The 23,187-nt window shown below is 38.4% G+C and overlaps 1 protein-coding gene across 5 annotated transcripts in view; it reads left to right on the forward strand.

Annotated features, from left to right (window-relative positions):
* epha3 (eph receptor A3) overlaps positions 1 to 23,187 on the forward strand; it is a 214,022-nt gene that overhangs the window by 34,308 nt on the left and 156,527 nt on the right. For all 5 annotated transcript variants that reach the window (XM_028799857.2, XM_028799853.2, XM_028799854.2 and 2 more), the window contains exon 2: positions 12,635 to 12,699. In XM_028799857.2, coding sequence (XP_028655690.1) covers positions 12,635 to 12,699 — 65 coding nt within the window. The remainder of the gene's footprint in view (positions 1 to 12,634; positions 12,700 to 23,187) is intronic.

Genomic DNA, 23,187 nt, shown 5'->3' on the forward strand with positions numbered 1-23,187 from the left:
AAAAACAACGTTTAGGACGCTCCTACTGCAATAGGCAATGTTTTCTTCCAATCCAAAAATGAATGAGTGTGTTAAAAGGTGGACAGATGAATGGACGGATATTTACTTACTCGCTTAAACTCAGTAACTGAAAATGCTGCAGGTTAACTCTGTTAGAATAAGTGCCTAATAGTGATTGCCTTGTATTTAGGTGCTCTTTTTCACTTTTCTTTTTAAACATTTGATGTCCGTTTGTGATGACACTCTAACACTGAACTTTGGATGTGGATCTGTAATTGTGGCCATGATAGATGGCATTACAAGTTGGCAGCTCAAGAGATGTGCACAGATGTTTCCATGTTTCTTTATATTATCCATGCAATTATTTTATTTTCATGTCACATCTAGTTTTTTTTTTTTTTAATTCTGTGCAGTGGGGAGAGGGGTGGCATTTGCATCCCAGCCATACTATTGCTATGAATCATGAAGAATTTTAAATTTTGCTTCATGATGGGTATTTTTTAATTGTTTATCGATCAGTTTCTCACAGTGCTGACAAGGTAACTGGATAAGCATCAAGTGATAGACATGTAGCAGTGAACCTGCCAGTTATCAGAGTGCATAATCATGGCACGACTTTAACCTAATCATAATTTGACTAATGATTAATTTACTGTAGATGTCACACAAAAGGACAGCATTCTGTCTCATTCCATTGGTATGTAGACAGCTAACAACATGCAATGCCCAGAAAGAAGTTCTAAGAGTTTTAAACATGGAGTCAAGCTTGTTTTTTTGATGGAGTCCATCCAACAATTGAATGTTCTTTATATCATAGTTGCGTAAATGGCAAATTTTGTGCAGTACATTCTATAGTTTGTTTTTAAAAGCAATTTCACAAGTTTCTGAGTAGTGTGAATAGTTTTGCTGGCTTTTGGATTGGGGCTTTGGGTGTTTCCGTCTACCTGTTGTAAGTCTTCTGACACTCTCCCCCTTTTCACATACTCAGTGGGATACCATGAAGGATTGTGGGAGTTGGAGTTTTTTTTTTTTTTTTAGTTTTTGCCTTAACACCTGCTCTGAGCATGTTAACTTACCTACAAGAGCTCCAACTTTAAAATATGAAAACAGTAGTATTAGCAATTATAAGGATTTAAGTTGAAGTTGTAACATAAAAAGCATCCATCCATCCATTATCCAACCCGGTATATCCTAACACAGGGTCACGGGGATCTGCTGGAGCCAATCTCAGCCAGCACAGGGCGTAAGGCAGGAACAAACCCCGGGCAGGGCGACAGCCCACCTCAAGGCACATACACACACACCAAGCACACACTAGGGACAATTTAGGGTCGCTAATGCACCTAACCTACATGTCTTTATAATGACAGAGTGGTTAACGCTGTTGCCTCACTTCCTGAGGAGGCCCAGGAATCATTTGTATGTTCTCCCACTGTCTGTGTGGATTTATTTTTAGTTGAATTTTCCTCCCACATCCAATGACATGTTTGTTAGGATTAGTTGGCAATTCTCAAATGGAACATGCCGAGTGTGTGAGCGTAACACTGAATTGGTTAAGATGGTCATGGAAATCGATGTCAAGTATGCAGATGTAGAAATATGTACAGTTTTATGATTTGTGAGCTTTTTTGGATAAAATCTTTAATTAAAAAATAAATATATTTAACCCTAAATTACTGCATGTCAAATACTTTTAAATAAATTTTAATTCAAACCATGACGATTTTAATGACAGTCAAAAATTGACTATTCACTCTTTATGTGGCAGCTTTCATAGTGAACTCCAATCCAAAACATTTCCTAGCTTAGTATTTATTCACGTGTTGCATCGCTGTCTTCAGAAACTTACTTGGCATCACACCAGCAGTTGGTGATTTAATATGCCATCTTGCAAACTCCTGCCCATGTTTTCTAAAGGAATGCTTTACGTTTTATTGTATGGTTTATGGGTGCTTGTACTTCTGCATGGTAGCAGTCTTGTGCATTGGCAATAGCTAAAAGACCAAAGATTACATTTTGTTTTCTTTGTCACTGATACCTCATCATCAGGGCTTGCTAATTTTCATTCTACTTGACATTCAAACACTTGATTTGTAGTGGCAGGTATTGGGAAAGCTGCCAAGACTTCTGAAAGCCTCTTGTCTTCCATGGGTTGTTCCTAAGGCTATGGCATCTATCGATGCCAGGAATGATGGCTGTGCTCCAATGTCTGTTGTGTTTTTTATTTGTATTTTTAATTTTTTTTAAGTTAACAAAGATAGACATTTGGTGGTGAAGCAGACTTAACTCCAGGTTAATTAACTGAGCCATCAAGTGTATTCTGATTTTGTTGCAGACACAGCAGTTGACCCCTGCCAACTCAACTGAAATTCTCGAAATTGCCTTCTGCCATGACCTGGCATTCCATCAGTTTGCTGTGGCCTCTTTATCCCATTGGGTCACATGTCCTGTGTACAAGATGGGAAGCAGCCAATCACAAATCAAGGGATTCTGTAGTATGTCTTTATTTTAAATGACACTAAATAGGTTGGTGGCTCAGGATAGGAAGACAGAGTAGAGGTTTGGGGCCCTCCTTCAGCTCAAGCAAGGAGTGCTGATGGAAGGAAACTATCATTGCTGCCGCTGCTGGAATTTCTTTGAATGATTGATGCTCGCAAGCAGTCTGTGGTTATGATCCCAGATTATTATGTCTCGCAGTTATTGATTCACCTGTTCCAGCTCATGTTATTAAAATAGTTTGTAGGGATGAGCAGTCAAATATCTATTAATAATTGCAGACACCATAAGGAATAGTACTGTGAAGAGTAAGCAGGATTACTTCTGCTGTGGTGCAATTTCTCTTTAACTGTTGATGCCCCAGGCAGACGGAATCATAGATGATATTCTTCTGTAGGTTCCCTTTGCTACGTAAAGGCATTCAGACAAGTGAAAAGAGAGCAGACGCAAAGGCACTAACATGTCAACAGCTACCTCAGAATTTACAGTATAGAAAGCAAACACAAGAAAAAGAGTTCAGTCAATTTCTCTCTCCAGTAAGCATCAAATTGGCGATTTCATATACAGCATATACAGTAAGTCCAGAGGTACAAGGTCAGCCATCTTTATATCGTTACTAAATGTAGGGCAACAACTGTCCATTATCCACTCTGCCCCTGATCAATAATGATGCGGTGTGACTAGTTAAGGCACATATAGATTTTGTGTAAAGTGGTATTTGTTTTGTAGCTCCTACTCCAGAGGCAGTGAGAAATAGGCAGAAAGCTCCCAGAAGGAAAACCTTTAAAAGAAGAGGAGGTTATAAGCTTAATATGACCATGCCAAATGTAAGCAACATCTTAGTTAAAACATTGACAACAAAGCTGCTGTACAGTGACACAGTGACACATATATATTATTTAATGATGACCTAAGAAATATCCTATAATTCAATATAAATACAAACATTTTACAGCAGCTTATATTATCAGTATCATTCCAAACATACTATTCTTGACTAACTTTAATGCTGCTGCTTTTGAAGTATTTCAAGATTGCATAGACAGTGTTTGTGGACTGTGAGATCAGTCAAAAAGTTCATTTTTCAGCTACACTGTCAGTCTTTACATAATCAGTAGGTAAAGCTGAAAGGATTCAGTTTCTCACTCTTAGATTTATGCTGTGCCTGTTACAGTGGGTGACATGGTGACAAAGTAGTTTGCTTTCATGTCTCACATTTCCTTGGACCCAAGTTCAGATACTGTTTCCTCATAGTGTTCCAGTTTCTTACCACAACTGAAAGACATGCAAATTAAGCTAATTGACACCTCTAAATTGTCATGTTATGAATGTGTCCTGTGATGGACGGTGTTCCATTCATTATTGCATTCTGCCTTGTGCTTGTAAAACACCCTGAGTATTCCCTGAAAAATACCAAAATGATTCAAAAAAACAAAACTGAAGGGTTGATAGACTTTTCACAGTGAACACCAGCCTAGAGCACTTAACAAAGAAAACAAGAATTAAATTCAAATCAGTATAAGAGCAAATTATGCATCAATATCTCTTAGTAAATAAAATAATTCAGACATTTAAAGAAGAAGAGAAGGTGACAAAGTAGCTGTTTTTGAAGTGATAAATTTGAAGTGCATTTTTTATTTAATTAAAAATGTGTTTAAGTAATCAATAATGAATGAATTGAATAATTAACTTTTTAATTATTAAATCATTAGGTAATTACATTTTAAATAATTGAATTTTTGGCCTCATATAGTTCCAGAAAGCACCACCACATAACACTTCTTTTTGTGAGCAGAAAATTCCCATCATATTTCTTTTGTATTATGCCTGACAACATGACAACAGTGGGCACAAGGCTGGGACTGACCTTATGGCTGGGTACACTCGAGCATACACCTTAACTTAATCACACAAACATTAGGATCAGCAATCAATCTAACATGCACATCTTTGTAATGTGGCAGAAAAACAATAGCACCCTAAGGAAAATCCATGCACACTGCGGAGAATGTGGAAACTCCCTGTCAGCAGTTGAACCCAGATACTTGAGCTGTGAGACGGCATCACTAATAGTACCCTACTGGCCCATGATCCACAGTTTGGCCAAAATAGAAGATCTTAATTAGACACTTTCAGTATACAGTAGATGTCATATGACTGGAACATGGGCAGTCATTTTGTTTGCTTTTGTTAGCCAATTTTTTCTTAAGGCAATGTCACAATACATGACTTTTCTAGTAATCTTCACTGGATTTACTGTACATAATATTAGCATGTCAGAGGCAGTCAATGTCATGTTACCATGAAGCTAATCACATGATTTGACATGCCCAGTGACTTATTTCAGCTAATCCATGATTTGCTCCAATAAAATCCAACAGGTTTTCACAGAACTGTAGAGGAGGACTCTGTGTGCTTAAGAACTGACAATCAATGAATGCTATTCCAGAAGTACAATGGATATAATTCAGTGATGAGCAATAAGGAACAAGGGTGTTCTGAATTTCACAAACACAGGAGGTAATCTATCTGATATCTTTATGTACTATGACAGAATGGAAAAAGAAATAAAGAGCAGAGATTCTGCGTAAACTCAACGTACCTGTTATTCCTTCATATTTCATGGCTCTAAAAGGGCAGCATGCTATTGGCCACTAGAAAAAAGGGGCAGCCAGGACTGTACTGGAAGGTGGGCATATGATCTCTAAATGTGACTTGTCCAGCAATTTTCAGTTGTGTAAGTTGACGTATTCCTGCGAGAAGATCAGCAACTTCATTCAGCCAGTCTGACATACCCTACAACTAGAATTGTTGTAATGAGACATCATCTTTGGTGAGAGTAAGGTGGATTAGTCCATTAGAGTTGAATGACTGACATGCAGAGCAGGAAGATGATACAGGCACATACTGCTGCCATGTGGCATATCTCACAGTATTTCAGATGCTTCATTTATATACAGTCTTATAGGTCTATTAACAGAACTGACTAGTAAGTGTCAGTGTAACACTTTCAGGAGGTTAGCCAGCTCAGGAAACAGTAATATATTAATTAGTTCTATGCAGGAATGAGACAAATTATGGATGCTAAGCACAAATGATGCACAGGAAATAGTTATGTTCCATTTTACCCTGATGGCAATAATGAAAAAGGTTTAATTGTCTCTTCATTTTAATATTTATTACTTTTATAAAATGCACACATGTTGTTGACCACTAGCTGGTCCCCTGCATGGATGGTGTTCTTTAACATATTGGGCTTTCCTTTTCTTGGTATTAATATTTTTTCTCTTTAATTCTGCAATCAATAATTTAAAAAAGTCAAAATCATTGAAAAACAAATCTAATATTTATTTAACAGAAGACATCTACATCTTGCAATAATTAATTTACATATTTTTAGCATTTTGGAAGAGATGTGCGGGTGGATCCCGCCAGGTGGCAGCACTTCACGACTATTGAAAATTTTCCAAAAAAAAAAAATAAAGCGCACTTGTGCCTTAATCTTAATTTCAATCTTGAAGTTCAAAGTTGCATTAAAAGTAAAATTTACATGAGATTAAACAAGCAACCTTTCAGGTGCATGGCAATAAATTGTTGTCAGAAATGATCTACAGCATCTGGTGACAGAGAGTTATTTTTGGGGTCTGTAGTGTGAATATTAACGTCCACCCAGGATCCGTTCAAAGCCTTTTCACGTGCCCCGGTTGATGCAGCAGACACGCTCTACGGGGATTTTTGCAAATGCCACTTCTGATACCTCACCTTCCCACTTCATTGCCCCGCATTAAATTCCAGTTGGTGTTTTGGGAGAAACTAAAGGTCACTTCTGTTTTGTTACCTGGGCTGTGCGAAAAAAAAACCAAAAGGGTTTATTTTATTTATTTATTTTTTGATGAATATAAAATTAAACAAAATGTAATTAAACATGTATCACATTGCTCCAGATTAGTGAATCCACAAAAATGTTATTTCTGATTAACCTTGTTATTATTATTTATAATAGTTAGTTATTTGAAAGGCAGACATTGCATCATAACTCAATAGCCTCTTTAACAGAATTTCCCACTGAGAATCGTGCATTTTCCGCATGTCCCATAATGTGTGTACTCATTAAGAGATACAAGAAGCTTATGGCTCTTCTTTCCCTGCTATGTAAATTGCTCAAAAGGTGTTTCATTTGAAAGATTGATTACAGACTGAAACCCATGGACAGGGACCTGCTCAGGCTACCTTCTGTTTTCATGTTTCCAGTTTTTAGTACTTGAGAGTGTATTTGCAAGAGCTTGTCAGCTGTATGGCAACTCTTAGAAAGTGTTTTTGCTGCCTCTTTACAACTTCCATTAAGTTAGCTACAGGGCCATTGAGCAGTGAACAATTGTTTGCTATCTTGCAGTTTCATCGAAAACACCTGGTAAGGCTTATGGAATATTGGGAAAACGTTTTATTATACTTTATCTAGATAGTTACATATTACTCCTTATCTAGATTACTAACCTAACATTACTTTCAATGTGGAAGGTATATTGAAGCTCCTCTATACAGTAGAAGTCCACATCACTTATGTGTAAGTCTCCAAATCTGTTTGCGAAGCTCCTATTTTATAGTAAATTATTATTTCTGATGTTAATAGTTTCACTGTTGTTCTTATGATATGTATAGTGATGGTCATGCTAACTGCTTTTAGACCTGCAATGTCTTATTTGACTTTGAAGACTCTGTGATAGTGTGCACAATGAGGTATTATAATATATATATCTATAATAATAAAAGGCAAAGCCCTCACTGACTGACTGACTCACTCACTCACTGACTGACTCATCACTAATTCTCCAACTTCCCGTGTAGGTGGAAGGCTGAAATTTGGCAGGCTCATTCCTTACAGCTTACTTACAAAAGTTAGGCAGGTTTCATTTCGAAATTCAAAGCGTAATGGTCATAACTGGAACATATTTTTTGTCCATACACTGTAATGGAGGAGGCGGAGTCACGTATCGCGTCATCACGCCTCCTACGTAATCTAAAAACAAGGAAGAGATTTACAGCACGAGTCACACGCGGGAACGAAGGTAAATGACGTTAATTTTTGACTGTCTTTTAATACTGTGTAAGCATACATATTAACACATGTGCAATTAAACGTGTGCATTTATGGGGTGATTTCTCAGGCTTAAAAGCTCACCTTTTATCAAACGCGGGAACAAAGGTAACTGACGTTGTTCACTGTCTTTTAATACTGTGTAACCATACATATTAACACATGTGCAATTAAACGTGTGCATTTACGGGGTGATTTCTCAGGCTTAAAAGCTCGCCTTTTACTAAAAAGGTAAATGCAAAACTATTTTCAATCAGTTTATTGAAACGCTCCCGTTAAGGATTGCAATAACATATTCGCGAGATAAAACAACGAAGTAGGGGGAAATGGAGGAAGAGCCGCAAACAGCGAAGAGCAAAAAATTAATTAAACAATTGAGAACGGAGCGAGTTAAGCATACAAGCATGTTCATAAGGGAAACAAAGCACGGTGTAAAACGTAAGTTTAAATTAAGTTTATAGAAACGCTCCCGCTGCGGATTGCAATAACATATTCGCGAGATAAAACAACGAAGTAGGGGGAAATGGAGGAAGAGCCGCAAACAGCGAAGAGCAAAAAATTAATTAAACAATTGAGAACGGAGCGAGTTAAGCATACAAGCATGTTCATAAGGGAAACAAAGCACGGTGTAAAACATAAGTTTAAATTAAGTTTATAGAAACGCTCCCGCTGCGGATTGCAATAACATATTCGCGAGATAAAACTTTAATGAGAAGACACGAGGTATAAACGAACCACACGCCGTGGCGCAACGTTAGGGGCAACAGTTTCAACCATTCTATGATCTGCTTCTCGCAACTGAAAGACGGCACATGGCGGATGTTAGCCGACTTGCTGACCGCAACGTTAGGGGCTTCAACTATGGCGCTGACGCCACATCTCAGTGCCAACACTTTGCAGACTGTACTTAAAAGACACGCCCTCCTCACTGGACAGTTAAAAAGACCAATCAAAGTAACGATGACATCAAGTATTACCCAATCAAAAGTAGGAAAGGAGGCATCTTCATAAAATGCGTGTGGGATGATTTGCATGAGACGCTGCTTTAAAAAAAAAATTATAAAAAAAATACGGGATAAATCCCGTCCAGTATTGATTCAAAACGGGGCGCGCAATTTCATTCTCAAACGCGGCACAATTCCGTATTTTAAAGGACGGGTGGCAACCCTACAGTGCCAGGTAACCACCCATACAATCACATTGTGATTCAGACTAGGAATGCAATGAATGTAATTACCCCGATCTACATCCAAGGCGAAAGTCTTGCAACATTCAAAGATGATGGTTTGGGATAAGTACACCACACAACATAAAAGAGCTTATGAAGCCTTGAACCAAAAAAAGCAAGATCTCAGAGATCGTAAAAAAAAAAAATAGGAGGTAATGTCGTTTTACTCGCTGTAGATTTTAGTCAAACATTACCAGTTATTCCACGAGGGAGACCAGCAGATCAACTCAACGTGTGTTTAAAATCCATGCTTCTCCCACGCTCGGTTATATGTCGCGTGTTCTCGGGTAGGTGCAACAAAAAATGTATACATTTAAGCATATAACGGGCAAACAAAAAATGAGGTATACCCGAAGGCACTGCAGTAGTACTTAATGTAACTTTACTTCTTAACTGTTAATGTTTTACTGTTTAATAATTTATACGGTTGTTATATGTTGTTCAAATTATTTTATCAAAATACCACTGACAGCGCAATGCACGATAACATGGAGTGAATACACCATACGCATCTGCCCACGGCTGCCCTGCTGTGCGCAGATAGGAGTTGATTCTACAATAAAATAAAATAAAGATAAAAACAGTAAAACAATCATCACCCATAAAGCGGATAGTAGACGTGACGTACTATATGTGTACCACATTTCAAGTGTATAGGTGAAACGGTTTGCGACCTACAGGTCATTTAAAATCCTGGACAGACACACAAATTGCCACGGTAGCAAATTACAGAACAAGATTTTACTGTTTAATAATTTATATTTATATGAAATGTGCTTCTTATATATTACTTCATATTCTCATATGATAATGATGTTAATGTTTATATTGATTTCTGTGTTATTAAAACTGCATGTATGTGTGTATATGTATATATATATATACTAGCAAAATACCTGCACTTCGCAGCGGAGAAGTACTGTGTTAAAGAGGTTATGAAAAAAAAAGGAAACATTTTAAAAATAACGTAACATGATTGTCAATGAAAGCCCGTTTCAGTCAGTAAGTGTTATGTGTGTCTTTATGTATGTGTGTATATATATGTAGATGTGTATATGTAGATATGTATATATATGTATATGTATATAAATGTTTATGTGTGTGTGTATATTATATATATAATATATATATATATATATATATATAAAAGACAGCAACAGTTATAACAATGACAACACAATTACATTGACAATCATGTTACGTTATTTTTAAAATGTTTCCTTTTTTTTTCATAACCTCTTTAACACAGTACTTCTCCGCTGCGAAGCGCGGGTATTTTGCTAGTTTATATATATTATAACACAGGGCGCAAGGCAGGAAACAAACCCTGGGCAGGGCGCCAGCCCACCGCAGGGCACACACACTAGGGACCATTTAGAATCGCCAATGCACCTAAGCTGCATGTCTTTGTACTGTGGGAGGAAACTGGAGCACCCGGAGGAAACCCATGCAGACACGGGGAGAACATGCAACCTCCACATAGGGAGGACCCGGAAAGCGAACCCAGGTCTCCTAACTGCGAGGCATGCAGCGCTACCAGCAGTATATATATATATATATATATATATATATATATATATATATATATATACCGTATATGGTGAACATTAATTGGTTATACTTCCAATCATGAGACCTGACAGCAAAACCAACAGAGAGTCCAGCCAAGTGTATTACAATGAGGTCTGCATCTGAGAGTAAACTGACTTTAGGTAGCAAGTAGAGTTTGTCACCATCTCCTTCTGATGGCAAGAGTGTACAGCAAGTAAGATGGATGAGCGGGCATCTAAGAACAGAAAGTCTCCTTTGTGTACATTGACTTTTTTATTTTTATGGTGCTTGTATCCAAAGCCAGCATTTATATACAAAGTAGGTAAAGTTAAAGGACCAAAAGCTTTTGCTAATTGCCTACAGAGGGAGTATGATGGTGTGCCATTTAGACAAGGAAGTGGCATGGATAAAGGACACATAAAGAGCCAGGACAGGAGGGTTATTTGGCTAACTCTATGTAGCAGAAGAACAACATGTTGTGGATAGGAGGGTCCCTGTACATATTAGTATGGATAAACAGCTAACAAGAAGCCATGTGCTCTGTAAATTTTCATGCTATAGCTGGGGATGACAGCACAAATACGAAATTGTTATGCCAGGGATGCTAGCGGGCAGTCAGTCTGGAGTTCTCAGTGATGCCTGGCCCTCTGACTAGTGAGGTTATCAGGATATGTTGAGACCTGTAAGAATTCTCCCCAACTCCTAGATGTCAGCACAGGGTTACCAGGTGGCACTGGTGCAACAGTATGCTCAGAGGAACAGGAGAGGTCAAAAACACTTTAAGTGTATATTGTGACTTAGGCAAGAAGTGAGACCTGGGGCCACCAGATGAAGGTCTGAAGGATGGCCACTGAACTTTTTGGAGACTTTCATCCCTTCAGAAGTGTTATGGGGTATAACTTTAGTCCAGTTCAGCTTAGTAGACAACATGAATTGGGTAGGTGCTCACACTGGATATTGAACAGATCTGGTGAGTGTTTCGGACAAAATAAAGAGCATACGGATTCACCACCCTGCTGAGTAGAAAGGGGCTTAACCCAATGTGGCAGCAGGGGTATTATTTACGTTTATTTATTTGTCACAATACATATTCCTATTGATTATTCCTCTCTTATGAATTTTTCATATATTATAAATCAATTATTTTGACAAAGTGTATTTTTAGCATGTTTGTTTGGGGCAAGTGTAGCATACAGAGGGAAATGAGCTTTGAGAATTAGGTCTTTAACTTTGTACAGTGCCTGCATATTTATGAATTCTTACTATTATGTTAATGGTCTTTATGCCTGCGGGGTTACTATTTTACTAGGTTTTACTTTGCATCTACTTGACCAGACATGCACAAATAGGAAACAATATGTGACATTGTGGCTACAATTGAAGAGACAGTTGGCCATCTAGTTGCCTTTGGACTGGAAAAAAGGGTACTGTGTGACTACTGCATTAAGTATTACATTTACGTATTTATCCTTTGCTTAGGTTAAAAACCCCTCTGTGACCCTGAAATGACCTACAGGTTGAAAAGAGTTAGGTAGGTTTTATTAAAATCCGCTTACATATTTAAAATGTACAGTGTGGTTGTTTCCATAATTATTCAGTTGCAGCTTTAGATGATTAACTGATTGGTGGTGGAACCCACTATTGGTTTGTGGGCCCCACTTCTTGTGTACAGACTAAAACATTTATAGAGCATCATACTGCTCTGCATTTCCCATACTCTCTGTATGTCACTTTCAGTTCATAGTCCATCAAGACAATGTATGACAGTATAACAATATCCAGAAAAAAATTACACTTGATGTTTTTGTTACAGTAAAAAGTCCTGTCCTTATCTCCCCAGGCTACAATATTAATACTTAAATTGCTTAGCTTTGAGTAGAAATGTGAAACACATGAAATCTGTTTTATTCTTGCCGTGCACCCTCTTGCTTACCTTTGCCTAATATCTCTAATCCATTTGCACACACCCTTGGATTTAGGACTTCACTTCCAAATTACTCTGCATTTCAAGCAAGCCCTTCTCATCATTATTTTTTTTTCAGAATTTTGTAGGGTTAAGAGGTGCGCAAAAAGGGACTGAAAAGAAGCAGCACCCTGTGCAATGTGTATATTGTAATTTTCTCAAATCCCATTGATCTTGCAGCTGAGCAAACTGTGCTCTACTTTAGAAATCTCTAAATAAACACATCCTTTGAAGGAGGGATAATTGAGGCTAACTAGACTGAAAGACTGAACTCTTCTTTTCATTTCCCTTTCTTTTCTAGTTAATCTGCTGGATTCAAAGGCAAGTCAGGGGGAGCTGGGGTGGATCTCCTACCCAGCCCATGGGGTAAGTGTGAGGGCTTTTTGGTGGGCACTGTCATTTCTAGGAATAACTAACTGCAGAACCCATTTACGTAAAAATAGAACTTTGTCTTGTGCTGAGAGACTCTGAGAAAGCAACACATAGATGCTTTTACATATTATTGTCTTTTTTAGTTAAATCATCAGTTAATTTACTGGCCATAACTTTGTGTAAATAAAAGTAAATTCAGAAACCTGATGAATAGTTTATCTGATTATTAACAGAAATGTATTTTTCTTTTATTAATATTGTGCTTTGGAACCTTTAAAAAAGCTGCCACCCTTTGGGTAACATTATGTCTTACTTATTACCCTGTTGCTAATGTTTTTCATGAGCAGCACATTCTGATTTAGTCAGATGTGTTCAAGATGAACGTGAAGATATTATTTCTGTAATTTGTTGTTCAACCTAATTTTTATTTACTGTAAGTCAGTCTAGTATTAGTCTGATTTGTAGACCCCTTTTGCTACTTTAGTGCATAATGAGGTATTTTGTGTAATTTCCCAGGTATAGTATTTTTCTTTAATTTATAGTCACTCTTATTATAATTAATCAGAACTATAATTAAAGCTATTTCACAGAACCTATTTAACTGTATGTTCTTAACATAAATTCTGTGCTAATACATTTCCATTTGCCCTTGCGATCCCTCAGAAAGTGTTATTATAGTACATTTTATTTTCCACAGTGCCTTTCATTGGGTCCTTGTGTCGCTTCTCACTAGACATGTACTGTTTTATTTACACTGCTGATTTATTTTCTTGTGCTTGGTTCTCACAATAAATTCCTTCTAGATAGCAATCAGTTCTATTTCACATGCATAAACACATTGTCAAATTCATTTATTCTAGAGGTAGAGAGGGCAGGATAAAGAACCAGTCAATCACAGGGAACATGCACACAAATTGGAATCATCAACTAATATAACATACACAGCAGATGAAGGAATATTGGTGTGTCTGGAAGAAACTGGCAACCTCCACATGACATAGACAACAACCAAGAATGGGATTTGGAATTTTAGATGCTGCGTCTTTGAGTGTTTGTGTCTACAATCCAGTCTTATTTTAGTTCAACTGAATTCTTTTCAGTGCTCTTCATTAATCCTGTTTGTTCTGTCATTCTGTGTATGTTATTTTAATGATGTCATATTTTGTAATGGAACCGGGGGCAAGCCCTGAACCCTAACACGAATACACCTGAACAGTCCCAGCTTCAAATAATGGAAGATTTATTACAAAATACTTCCAAAAAGTAGCACAAGCACTAACACAGGTTTTCTTTCTCTCTTTCCACAATACTCTCTTCTCACCACTGCACTGCCCTCCTGTGGTCGAGTGTTGCTCCATGTACTCCCAGCTCCAACTCGCACAGGTAAAGGAGTGTGGCCCCTCTTATTAAGGATCCAGGAGTACTTTCAGGTCATACCAAAGTCCCACTTATTAAGGAGCGCTTCTCCCTGCAGCGCCTCTTGTGGCACCTATGGACCCCAGCAGGGCTGTGTTGCAGGACTACACTTCCCAGCATGCCCTACTGGTTACACACTGGGCATTGATATCCAGGGCTTCTGCTGTCTAGCGATCTGGAGGAATAAAGAATCCCCAGTGACATCTTCCGGGGGGCTGTCCATCCATCCACTTATGTGGTATTTACAATTTGCATTACCTTAATATCTTGTTGGTGATTTGTTCTATTGGAATAATTATAATTTAGGTTCCTGTAGATTTTATATAGGGCAGCATGGAGGCACAATATTGAATGCACTTGCCTTGTGTTTCCCAGAGACCTTGAAAGAACTCCTGGCCAAGTCACTCTGTCTTTGAAGTGTGAATTATTCTGAGTTGGATTTCTTCTAGGAATCTCATTTGTTTATTTCCATTTTCCAAAGACATGTATGCCAATTTAGTTGGAAATTCTTTTTCTTCTTTTTTTTATACCATAATTATTGAATATGGTTATATGCACAAATGTGCCCAGGGCTGGTACATTCCATGAGGTTGTTCTGGTATTCACTTGCACATTTATCTTCCTTTAGAGATCTTCTACATTGATATAGCAAACTTTCATTGCTCAAGAGAAAAGATGTCGGTCTAAGATAAAAAAAGCCTCTCCTGCAATATTTTGCCCTTCCTTAGTAGTGAAGGTGCTTCCCCAAGAAGTGGGACAGGCAATATTCTTGAGAATGTTGTTTTGTGTAAGGGGCAGAGTTAATGCTTTTTAGGGAGAAGAGCTGCCATGTCATCATATTTACGACAAATTTAGTTTTAAGTTTTCAGTAAATGAGTTGTCAATTTACCATATAGTGCCTTTGCCCAGAACCTATAAACATTTCAGTAGCAATCGAAGAAGACAGATGTGGTGATGAAATCTGAAGCTATGCATGACACTAAGCTAACTTTTCATTTTAAACTGCTTGCTGTTGCTCCACTTTATCCTCTGAAGGAATCCCTGAACCTGGGAGCTGAGCCAGCATTGTCTTGTATTTTCTGCATTGTTTGATGAAGCTGCACAAATGGCTCTGGTCTGGCCAAGGACTGGAGTGTCATCGTCTGCTTGCTATTGCTTGTGAAGATGCCACTGTCATAGTGATTTAGGAGGAAGAAGTCACAACTGAGCAATGATTGCATGACAATGGAGATGCAATGCCTGCTGGGAGATTTATTAGCTCCCCTCTGCATTCAAAAGGCCCTGGGAGGAATGCAAGCCTGCCACCTGACAATGGTACCAAAGCAGGGTGACAGAAAATTTATTACTATAGAGCTGAATGAGGGCAGCCTGGCCAGGACCTCCAGTGAAATCTGCCACAGTTGTTTGGGTTGGGTGTGGCTTAGAGGTCACTAGAATCATGGCTGTAATGGGAATCCTAGTGAAGGCCACATCTTAGTGTTTAGAAAAGAGAGAGAGGCACCTGCTACAATTATCTTTAGCGTTGCTCATGCAAGAAGAATGAAATAAATCAGTGTTATTTTCAGGCATGTTTCTCCATAAGAAGCTGATGTTGCACAAATGTTAGGCAGCATGATGACCAGCAGGGTTGCTATAAGAAGTAAGTTACATTTCTGGCATAATAATGCAAGAGGCTACTCAATAAGTACTGCTGTCTTTCAAGTTGCAGATGAAATTTCTCTTGTCTCCACTTTCCCTTTGTCTGTATTATATAAAGCAGGAGTTTTGACACATTACCCCACAAGTGCTAGTAATTAGCCAAATCCTAGTAAGTAATATGCAGTATTCTTAGAAAATCACTTTGATTGCTGTCTTAAAGCAACTATAACATGAATCTTTAATTCCATCCATCCATCCATTTTCCAACCCGCTGAATCCGAACACAGGGTCACGGGGGTCTGCTGGAGCCAATCCCAGCCAACACAGGGCATAAGGCAGGAAACAATCACGGGCAGGGTGCCAACCCACCGCAGGAATCTTTAATTCTTCACATTCAAATAGTGTATTGCAAGAATCTTCAATTTATCTTTATTATGAGTAATTCCACTGTTTCTCAGTGAGAACCTTCACAAGATACTTTACAAATATTGCCATTTTCAATGCTGTGGTTGTGGGCTTTTCCAAGCCGTCATCTTGATCGCAGTGAGTGGTGGCCTGAACACAGACATGTCTGCCTAACAATTTCCTCTGTATACCCTTGGTCTCAGCCATTTATTTAAGACTAGACAAAGCATTCATTTTATTTTTATTCAATCACAGTATAATGTAAAAACCTAAGGAAAATGTGTGCAACTTGCCTCACGTTTGAATCACGATGAAGCAGCACTACTAATGTGTGCATCTCTGCACCTCCAATCTTTTTACTTTTAATATTTCTTGATGGGGTTCAGTCACCTTAACCCAAAAAGTGCAAACTACACATGCGGCCTACAGGCAATAGGAATATAATAAATGTTTGTCTTCATTGGTATAATCTTTAGAGTCCTGGTCACATGAATGAAAACATCTTGTGGTGGTAAACCACTGGAACCAACCAAAGTAAAATTTTTATATTCATAGAATATCACTCTTCATCTCCAGTATACTATAGAAAAAAAATCACGTATCTTATCTTGGAGATTTAAGAAACCTGAGGGAATTTTTTTGAATAATGTATTCTCAATGCATTCCAAAACTACATAACATTCCCACCAGGATCATACTTTGAAGTTGCCTCTGCAACGTTTTTTCCGATTAGAGAAAAAACAGACTATCTTGTGTTTCGTATAACTTGAGATAGTCTAGTTCATCACTTTCACGAATTTCCAGACTCTCAATTTCCATTGAATTTTGAAGAACTTCCATGGATCATATTGTGAAATATTTCAAGACCCTGGAGATCACCCTTTAGGAATTACAGGAATTCCATTCAATATCTAGTACCTTAAAGGCATGTGCCTGTGTGGGCATCCTTCCTGAACTCCTTATTGGACCCTCCAGAAAATTTGGATACCTCAATCAGGAATTTCAGAATTATACCAAAACACTCACCTGTGTTTCTGCTCTAAGTGTGCCAATTATTTTTCTCTCTCCTGATAGTCTCTGAGAATAACTAGTATTCTCTTCTTTTCAGAAAATTAGGCAGCATTTCTTAGAAGGAATGGAAATCCTACTGGACTATGCTTTGGTACCCATTAACACAATCCTCATTATTTCATTGTACCCTGCTCATATTTAAGTAGATTTTACAGAGCAACCATCTGGATCTTGTCTAGAGTCCTGGACCTGATGGAACTTGACCTTTCACGCTCTTCAATATTTTAAATGACTAAGCAATAATTTATTATCATCTAGCAGAACACATTTTAGATTGTTAGATTGTTTTCTCATTATAATTTCAATCAGATGAACTTTCTCCCATAATACCATTGTAGGGATGCCAGAAATGAAACATCTGGGTGATACATCGGGCATTAGGGTAACATTTCCTGTTAAATATACGTAACCTAATGCGTAGTAACAGATGTATGCATGCTTAAATGCTAAATCACTATGTCTCAGTAATGTCAAGGATGTGAGGACTGGCCAAAACGTTACTTTGAGAGCAGTCAATCTGAATACAGCACTCACACTTTTCTGAATTATGAGCCAGCACAGACACAGTACCACCATTTGAGCTCAAGTAATTATTTAAACTGGGCCTTCTGTTTGTGTGCAGGTGCAGAGCCGGAAGGTCTCTTCTCCTCTGTCTGTCTGTCTCCCTCACACTCTTTCTGGCCCCCTTTCCCTTGCTGTTATGAATGATCTGCTAACACATACTTTTGATGTGGTGCCTGGGGAATAAGGGAGGAAAAAGCACCATATTTATAAAGTGGAGCAGGGAGTCTGCTAGAGGTCGGGAGGTGGTGAATGAAAGCACAATGGTTGTGTATTTACATTGTCATCCTTCCTTAAACTTTGAATTCTCATTGAAGGAGGAGCAAGTATAGGGTAAGGTTCAAAGCCAGCTTTCTCCTTGCTATACAGTCTTTGTGTTTGTGTAGTATGCCGTCACATCCAGGATTGGTTTCCACTGCTACTGGGATGGGCTCCAGTTTGTAACCCTGTAACATACTAAACTTGTGTGTATGTGTGTTTGTGCATATGTATGTATATCTGTGTGAAAATGGGTTTTAATACATATTTATGTACGGTATATTCATATCTTTATGTGTACACAATTCAGTGGAAAAATATAAGAACTTAAGGTGTTTTGAATCTGTCCAATTCGTGGGGAAAGGGTACTGCCATGGGCGGCACGGTGGCCCAGTGGTAGTGCTGCTGCCTCGCAGTTAGGAGACCCGGGTTCACTTCCCGGGTCCTCCCTGCGTGGAATTTGCATGTTCTCCCCATGTATGCGTGGGTTTCCTCCGGGCACTCCGGTTTCCTCCCACAGTCCAAAGACATGCAGGTTAGGTGGATTGGCTATTCTAAATTGGCCCGGGTGTGTTTGTGTGTGTCCTGCGGTGGGTTGGCACCCTGCCCAGGATTGATTCCCTGCCTTGTGCCCTGTGTTGGCTGGGATTGGCTCCAGCAGACCCCCGTGACCCTGTGTTTGGATTCAGCGGGTTGGAAGATGGATGGATGGGTACTGCCATTCACAATAGCATTGGTTAAGCAGGAACCAAGACAGGATGGGGTGCTTATTGCGAAGTATCTGAGGGAAGACGCTTTCCATTTTAGATATTTAATGTTATCAAATTTTTATGTTGGAAATGGGAATCTAAAGGAAAAAAAAGCACAACAAATTCTCATAATTTTATTAGTCTATTCATTCATTTTCTGAGCTACTTGACTTTAATATTCTAAATCAGTTACCACCACCACCATGTACATTTATTGTCCATTTTCCTGCTGTCGGAGATAAAGTCAAACAGCGAGTCACTGGTAGTGACTGACCCAACAACACTGTGTTTCACATTTTAATTCAGTTACATTTAAATGTTAGGTCACACCAGTTGTCTTAGGGATAGATTTGAACTCTCCATCTTTTACAAGTATTCATTATGCTGGCTACACTGGTGTGTGTGCTTGTGGCTCATGATTACTTCCTATCTGTTTATTGCTTTGTGGCTAAAACCTCAGTTGGAATGAAGATAGCAATTTCACAGGACTGGCTCATTTAGTTTTTTTTTTGTAAGTACCATTTGAAGACTCACAGCTGCTTTGTCTCTTTGGTAAATTCCTTTGCAAGTCACTTGCCCTTTTTGTTTTACTCATACTGAGAGTGCTGTAGAAATGACAGATTTACAGTTTAAAAGGTGATGGGAGTAGCTTACCAGAGAATTTGCTCAAAAGCTGAAACAGCTTATGTTACATAATGGATGAGACATTTATAGATGAGACATTTATGGTGAAACGTGCATACTTATTAAATAAGAAGACGCTATATGCTTTGGTCTGCAGCACAGTTGTGCCCCCTGGCTGACACTAGGCAGCTGCTTCAGTCCTACCTTTCTGATCTGGGAAGAAGCCTTTACAGTGTATTAGACTTTAACAGCTGCCTCTCCTGCATATATAATCTATGGTGTGTCACTTTCTCCTCTATCCATTGGCATTTTTATGTAGTGTTCTGCTCAAAATACTGTCTTTGTCTAATATTTTGCTGAATTCACCTTCAGCTATAATCATAGGAATTACTGCCAGTGCTGGAGTTTGCTCACATTCAAATAGTGTATTGCAAGAATTTTAGAGTATTACCAGTAAAGACTGGGGCAGATTAGCTTTGACAGAGACTTTCACTTGTAAATCAAGTAAATGCTGTACATGGGATACTTCTGTCTGACAGCTTTGTACCATGCAGTACTTTTCATTGTGAGCACTATCACAAGGCAACGCTACATTTTTCGATTGGTTTTCATTAGCATTTTGGTGCCATCAGTAGACTAAGCAAGAGCTCTCCAAACCAACAGAGTCTAGTTATAAGACTATACATGCTTGGTTGTTGCAATGTATGGGCCCATACCTTGCTTTTGGATGCCTGAGACTGACTTTTTTTATAGCTCCTTTGGGTTTCCTGTACCCCAACTAGAAACTCCCCAGAGGGTACCACAAAAAAATTAAAATTATACTGTTGGGGAATAAAGTCTCAGTGAGTGATTTGACTTCATAGGGGAAAATATTAAAATTGTTTGCAGAACTGTCCTCAAGATTTTGATCTATTAAGCTTTGTTATTATGTCGTAAGTGCCATTAAGAACAATTCTGCACATCCTCTCTCTGTCACACTGAATACTTTCTGCCAACAAATTACTCCTGGGGCGCCTTTATGTCAACAGCAATGTGCCTACATAGTGCCTCACTGTGACTGTGACTGACAAGGGAGAAAATTTCATTCTTCTTAAAGTTATTCCTTTTTATTCATTTTGGTATGTTCAGATTACAGTATCTATCTATCTATCTATCTATCTATCTATCTATCTATCTATCTATCTATCTATCTATCTATCTATCTATCTATCTATCTATCTATCTATCTATCTATCTATCTATCTATCTATCTATCTATCTATCTAAAACGAAGATGTGTCAGGGTCCTGTGGCTAGTTCTAAAGATCTTCACTTTCTATCACTCTGGAATAAGTAAGAGCAGGGTTTATATAGCATGCATAAAGTTAGTGATAAAGATGACATTCTCACACTCATAGCTGGAGGCGTATTTTTTTTCTAAGGTATGACTGTAGAGAAACTCTCTCCAAAGCAAAATTTTCACACACTCATGCTCTACTAGATTCTTCACCCCTCCGCCCACCACTATTCCAGTGCAACATTTCAAGAGGCCTCAGTTTTGTGAGACCTCACTGTGTTACCAGCACACACACACACTCTAAAAAGGTCAGTATTTCAGTGAAATTTGCATGGTTTGTCATCGCTCATATGCCTGGTCTGGTATCACAGAGTTATAAACACATTTCAGCATTTACAGTCTTCCTACACAGGCTTTAGATGTTTGTGCTTTCTGGTACAGCAGGTGGCACTATGTGAAACCCTGATTGTTGTCTTCCATGACACCACAACAGTTGAGCTGCAAGATTGCTCTGCTCCCAAACAGTTCTTCAAAAAAATCTTTCCTGGCTCCCCTGTTTTGTTCTTCATTGCCATTCGTTGCAGCTCATTATGTTGGACATGCATTGAGAATGAGTTGAAAAGAGAAGAGCAGAGAAAGAAAACAAAGGAAAGCAGGCAGCTTTTTTGAAGCAGGGGCGGGGGCTGACAGGTGCTATGTGTAGCTTGGGGCTCCCCGGCCAGCAATCTTCTTACTATAAAAGGCTACAGATGCCCTCAGCAAGCTTCATTAACTTCTCTAGGGAAACCCACAGATATGATCTGGGGGCATAGTAAGGAGTTCACAAATGCCACGTCTTTCAGGCATCCAGAAGAGGATGCTACCTTCAGTTCTAACCCTGAGCCCATTCTAATTCTGTCTACCCTTGCAGAAATCATTCTCAACACCCAGGTGCATGCAGCTCTCGATGTATGATGTATAAATTTACAGTAATAAGAAAAAAATAATTAACCAACAAATGCACTGGGGACTCTTGACATTAAGATGCTTTTAGTTGTGCAAATACATGCTACCTATAGGCATTGTGCGGCTTGGTGAGTAGCTTTTTATGATCCAGCATAAATATAAAGATGATTCTGGTAGTGTTGTGTGACATTGTAATAGATGTGGATAAGTGATTGCTGTTTTTTGTTACCTTCTGCATTGCTGTCCATGACAACGATTCTTTTACAAAATTGCACACTTAGATTATGTTTAGCTCAATTTTCATTCATGGTGAATAGTATGAGGCAATGCTTTCAATTATCAAGATTTTGAAAAGTAGAATGTTGTCAAGAGAAGGGAGTTCAGCCCAAAATCGTATACTTTCCAGTCTGAGTCTTATGGAAACAATTGGCCCTGGTCCAGCATGTGGTTCTTAAAACTGTGGCACAATGAAAATTGATATGAGGGACCTGCAGCAATGTATATTACTAAAGCAGCGTGGAAGACACACACTTGATTGCATAATTGTCAGGTACAGTTACCAGCAATTACTTTGGAAAATGCGACTGCCCTCTCTGATAGTGTTTTTGGGGGTGGGGGAATGGTATTGATTGCACAGCCACTTCAGGGTGTCTGGGAATTATTCTTGTTAACGACTGCCAAAAAGCTGTAATTTACAAAATGAGTCAAAGAGGCATACAAACGCTCATGTTTGCTGGAAGCCCTTGACAAGGCAATGCATATAGTTTTTCTGTCAGCTTGAAACAAATGTCTATTTCAGCTGCTGAAACCTGACCTTCTGGTTCCTTTTACAGTATGTGGCACTTAAAGAGTAACTCAAAGTATGACAAATATACAATTTGGACTAGTGTGTTCACTAACTAAACTGCAGAGGTCTTTATTAGGTAGACTTTCATTTGGGATCCTGGATTCTATTACTGGTCATTTCAAATATGTTGGTCATTTTCCTTCATTGGCCTTTACAATATTGAGCTGTTGACACAGATGGTACACTTTTCGTATAAAAAATGTTACTATTTTGCATGAATTTCCCCTAATTATAGTGTACAATGACTACAACATATCCTAACAATGCTGTGTTTGTTAGTGTGTTGCCCGAGAAAATATATGATAAGTTTAGAGTCAGGCACTTAATTATTTTATACTACTGCTTGAATTACAGAGGAAATACACACTGACAATACCTAGTTACTTTGCACTTAATATATTTAAAATATATGGTGTGTAATGGAGAGCGTCCCAGGTTTTTCGTACATAAATACCAGTGATACCTACACATGGACATCTCAATCAGACTTAGATTTTAATTTGGTATTTGTATCAAGTACATATTTGTTCACGCTGTAAAAGATTAAACAGCAAATGTACACATGACATAACATTCAGTAGCATTCAGGAATTTAGTGAACAGTTTTGAAATTTCTGCTTTCAAAGATGAAAATATCATGTTTTTTGTTTTTTAAGTGTTTTTGTATCTACAGGTCTATATTAAAAACACAA

Source organism: Erpetoichthys calabaricus, chromosome 4, assembly GCF_900747795.2.
Source record: "Erpetoichthys calabaricus chromosome 4, fErpCal1.3, whole genome shotgun sequence".
Lineage (NCBI taxonomy): Eukaryota > Metazoa > Chordata > Cladistia > Polypteriformes > Polypteridae > Erpetoichthys > Erpetoichthys calabaricus.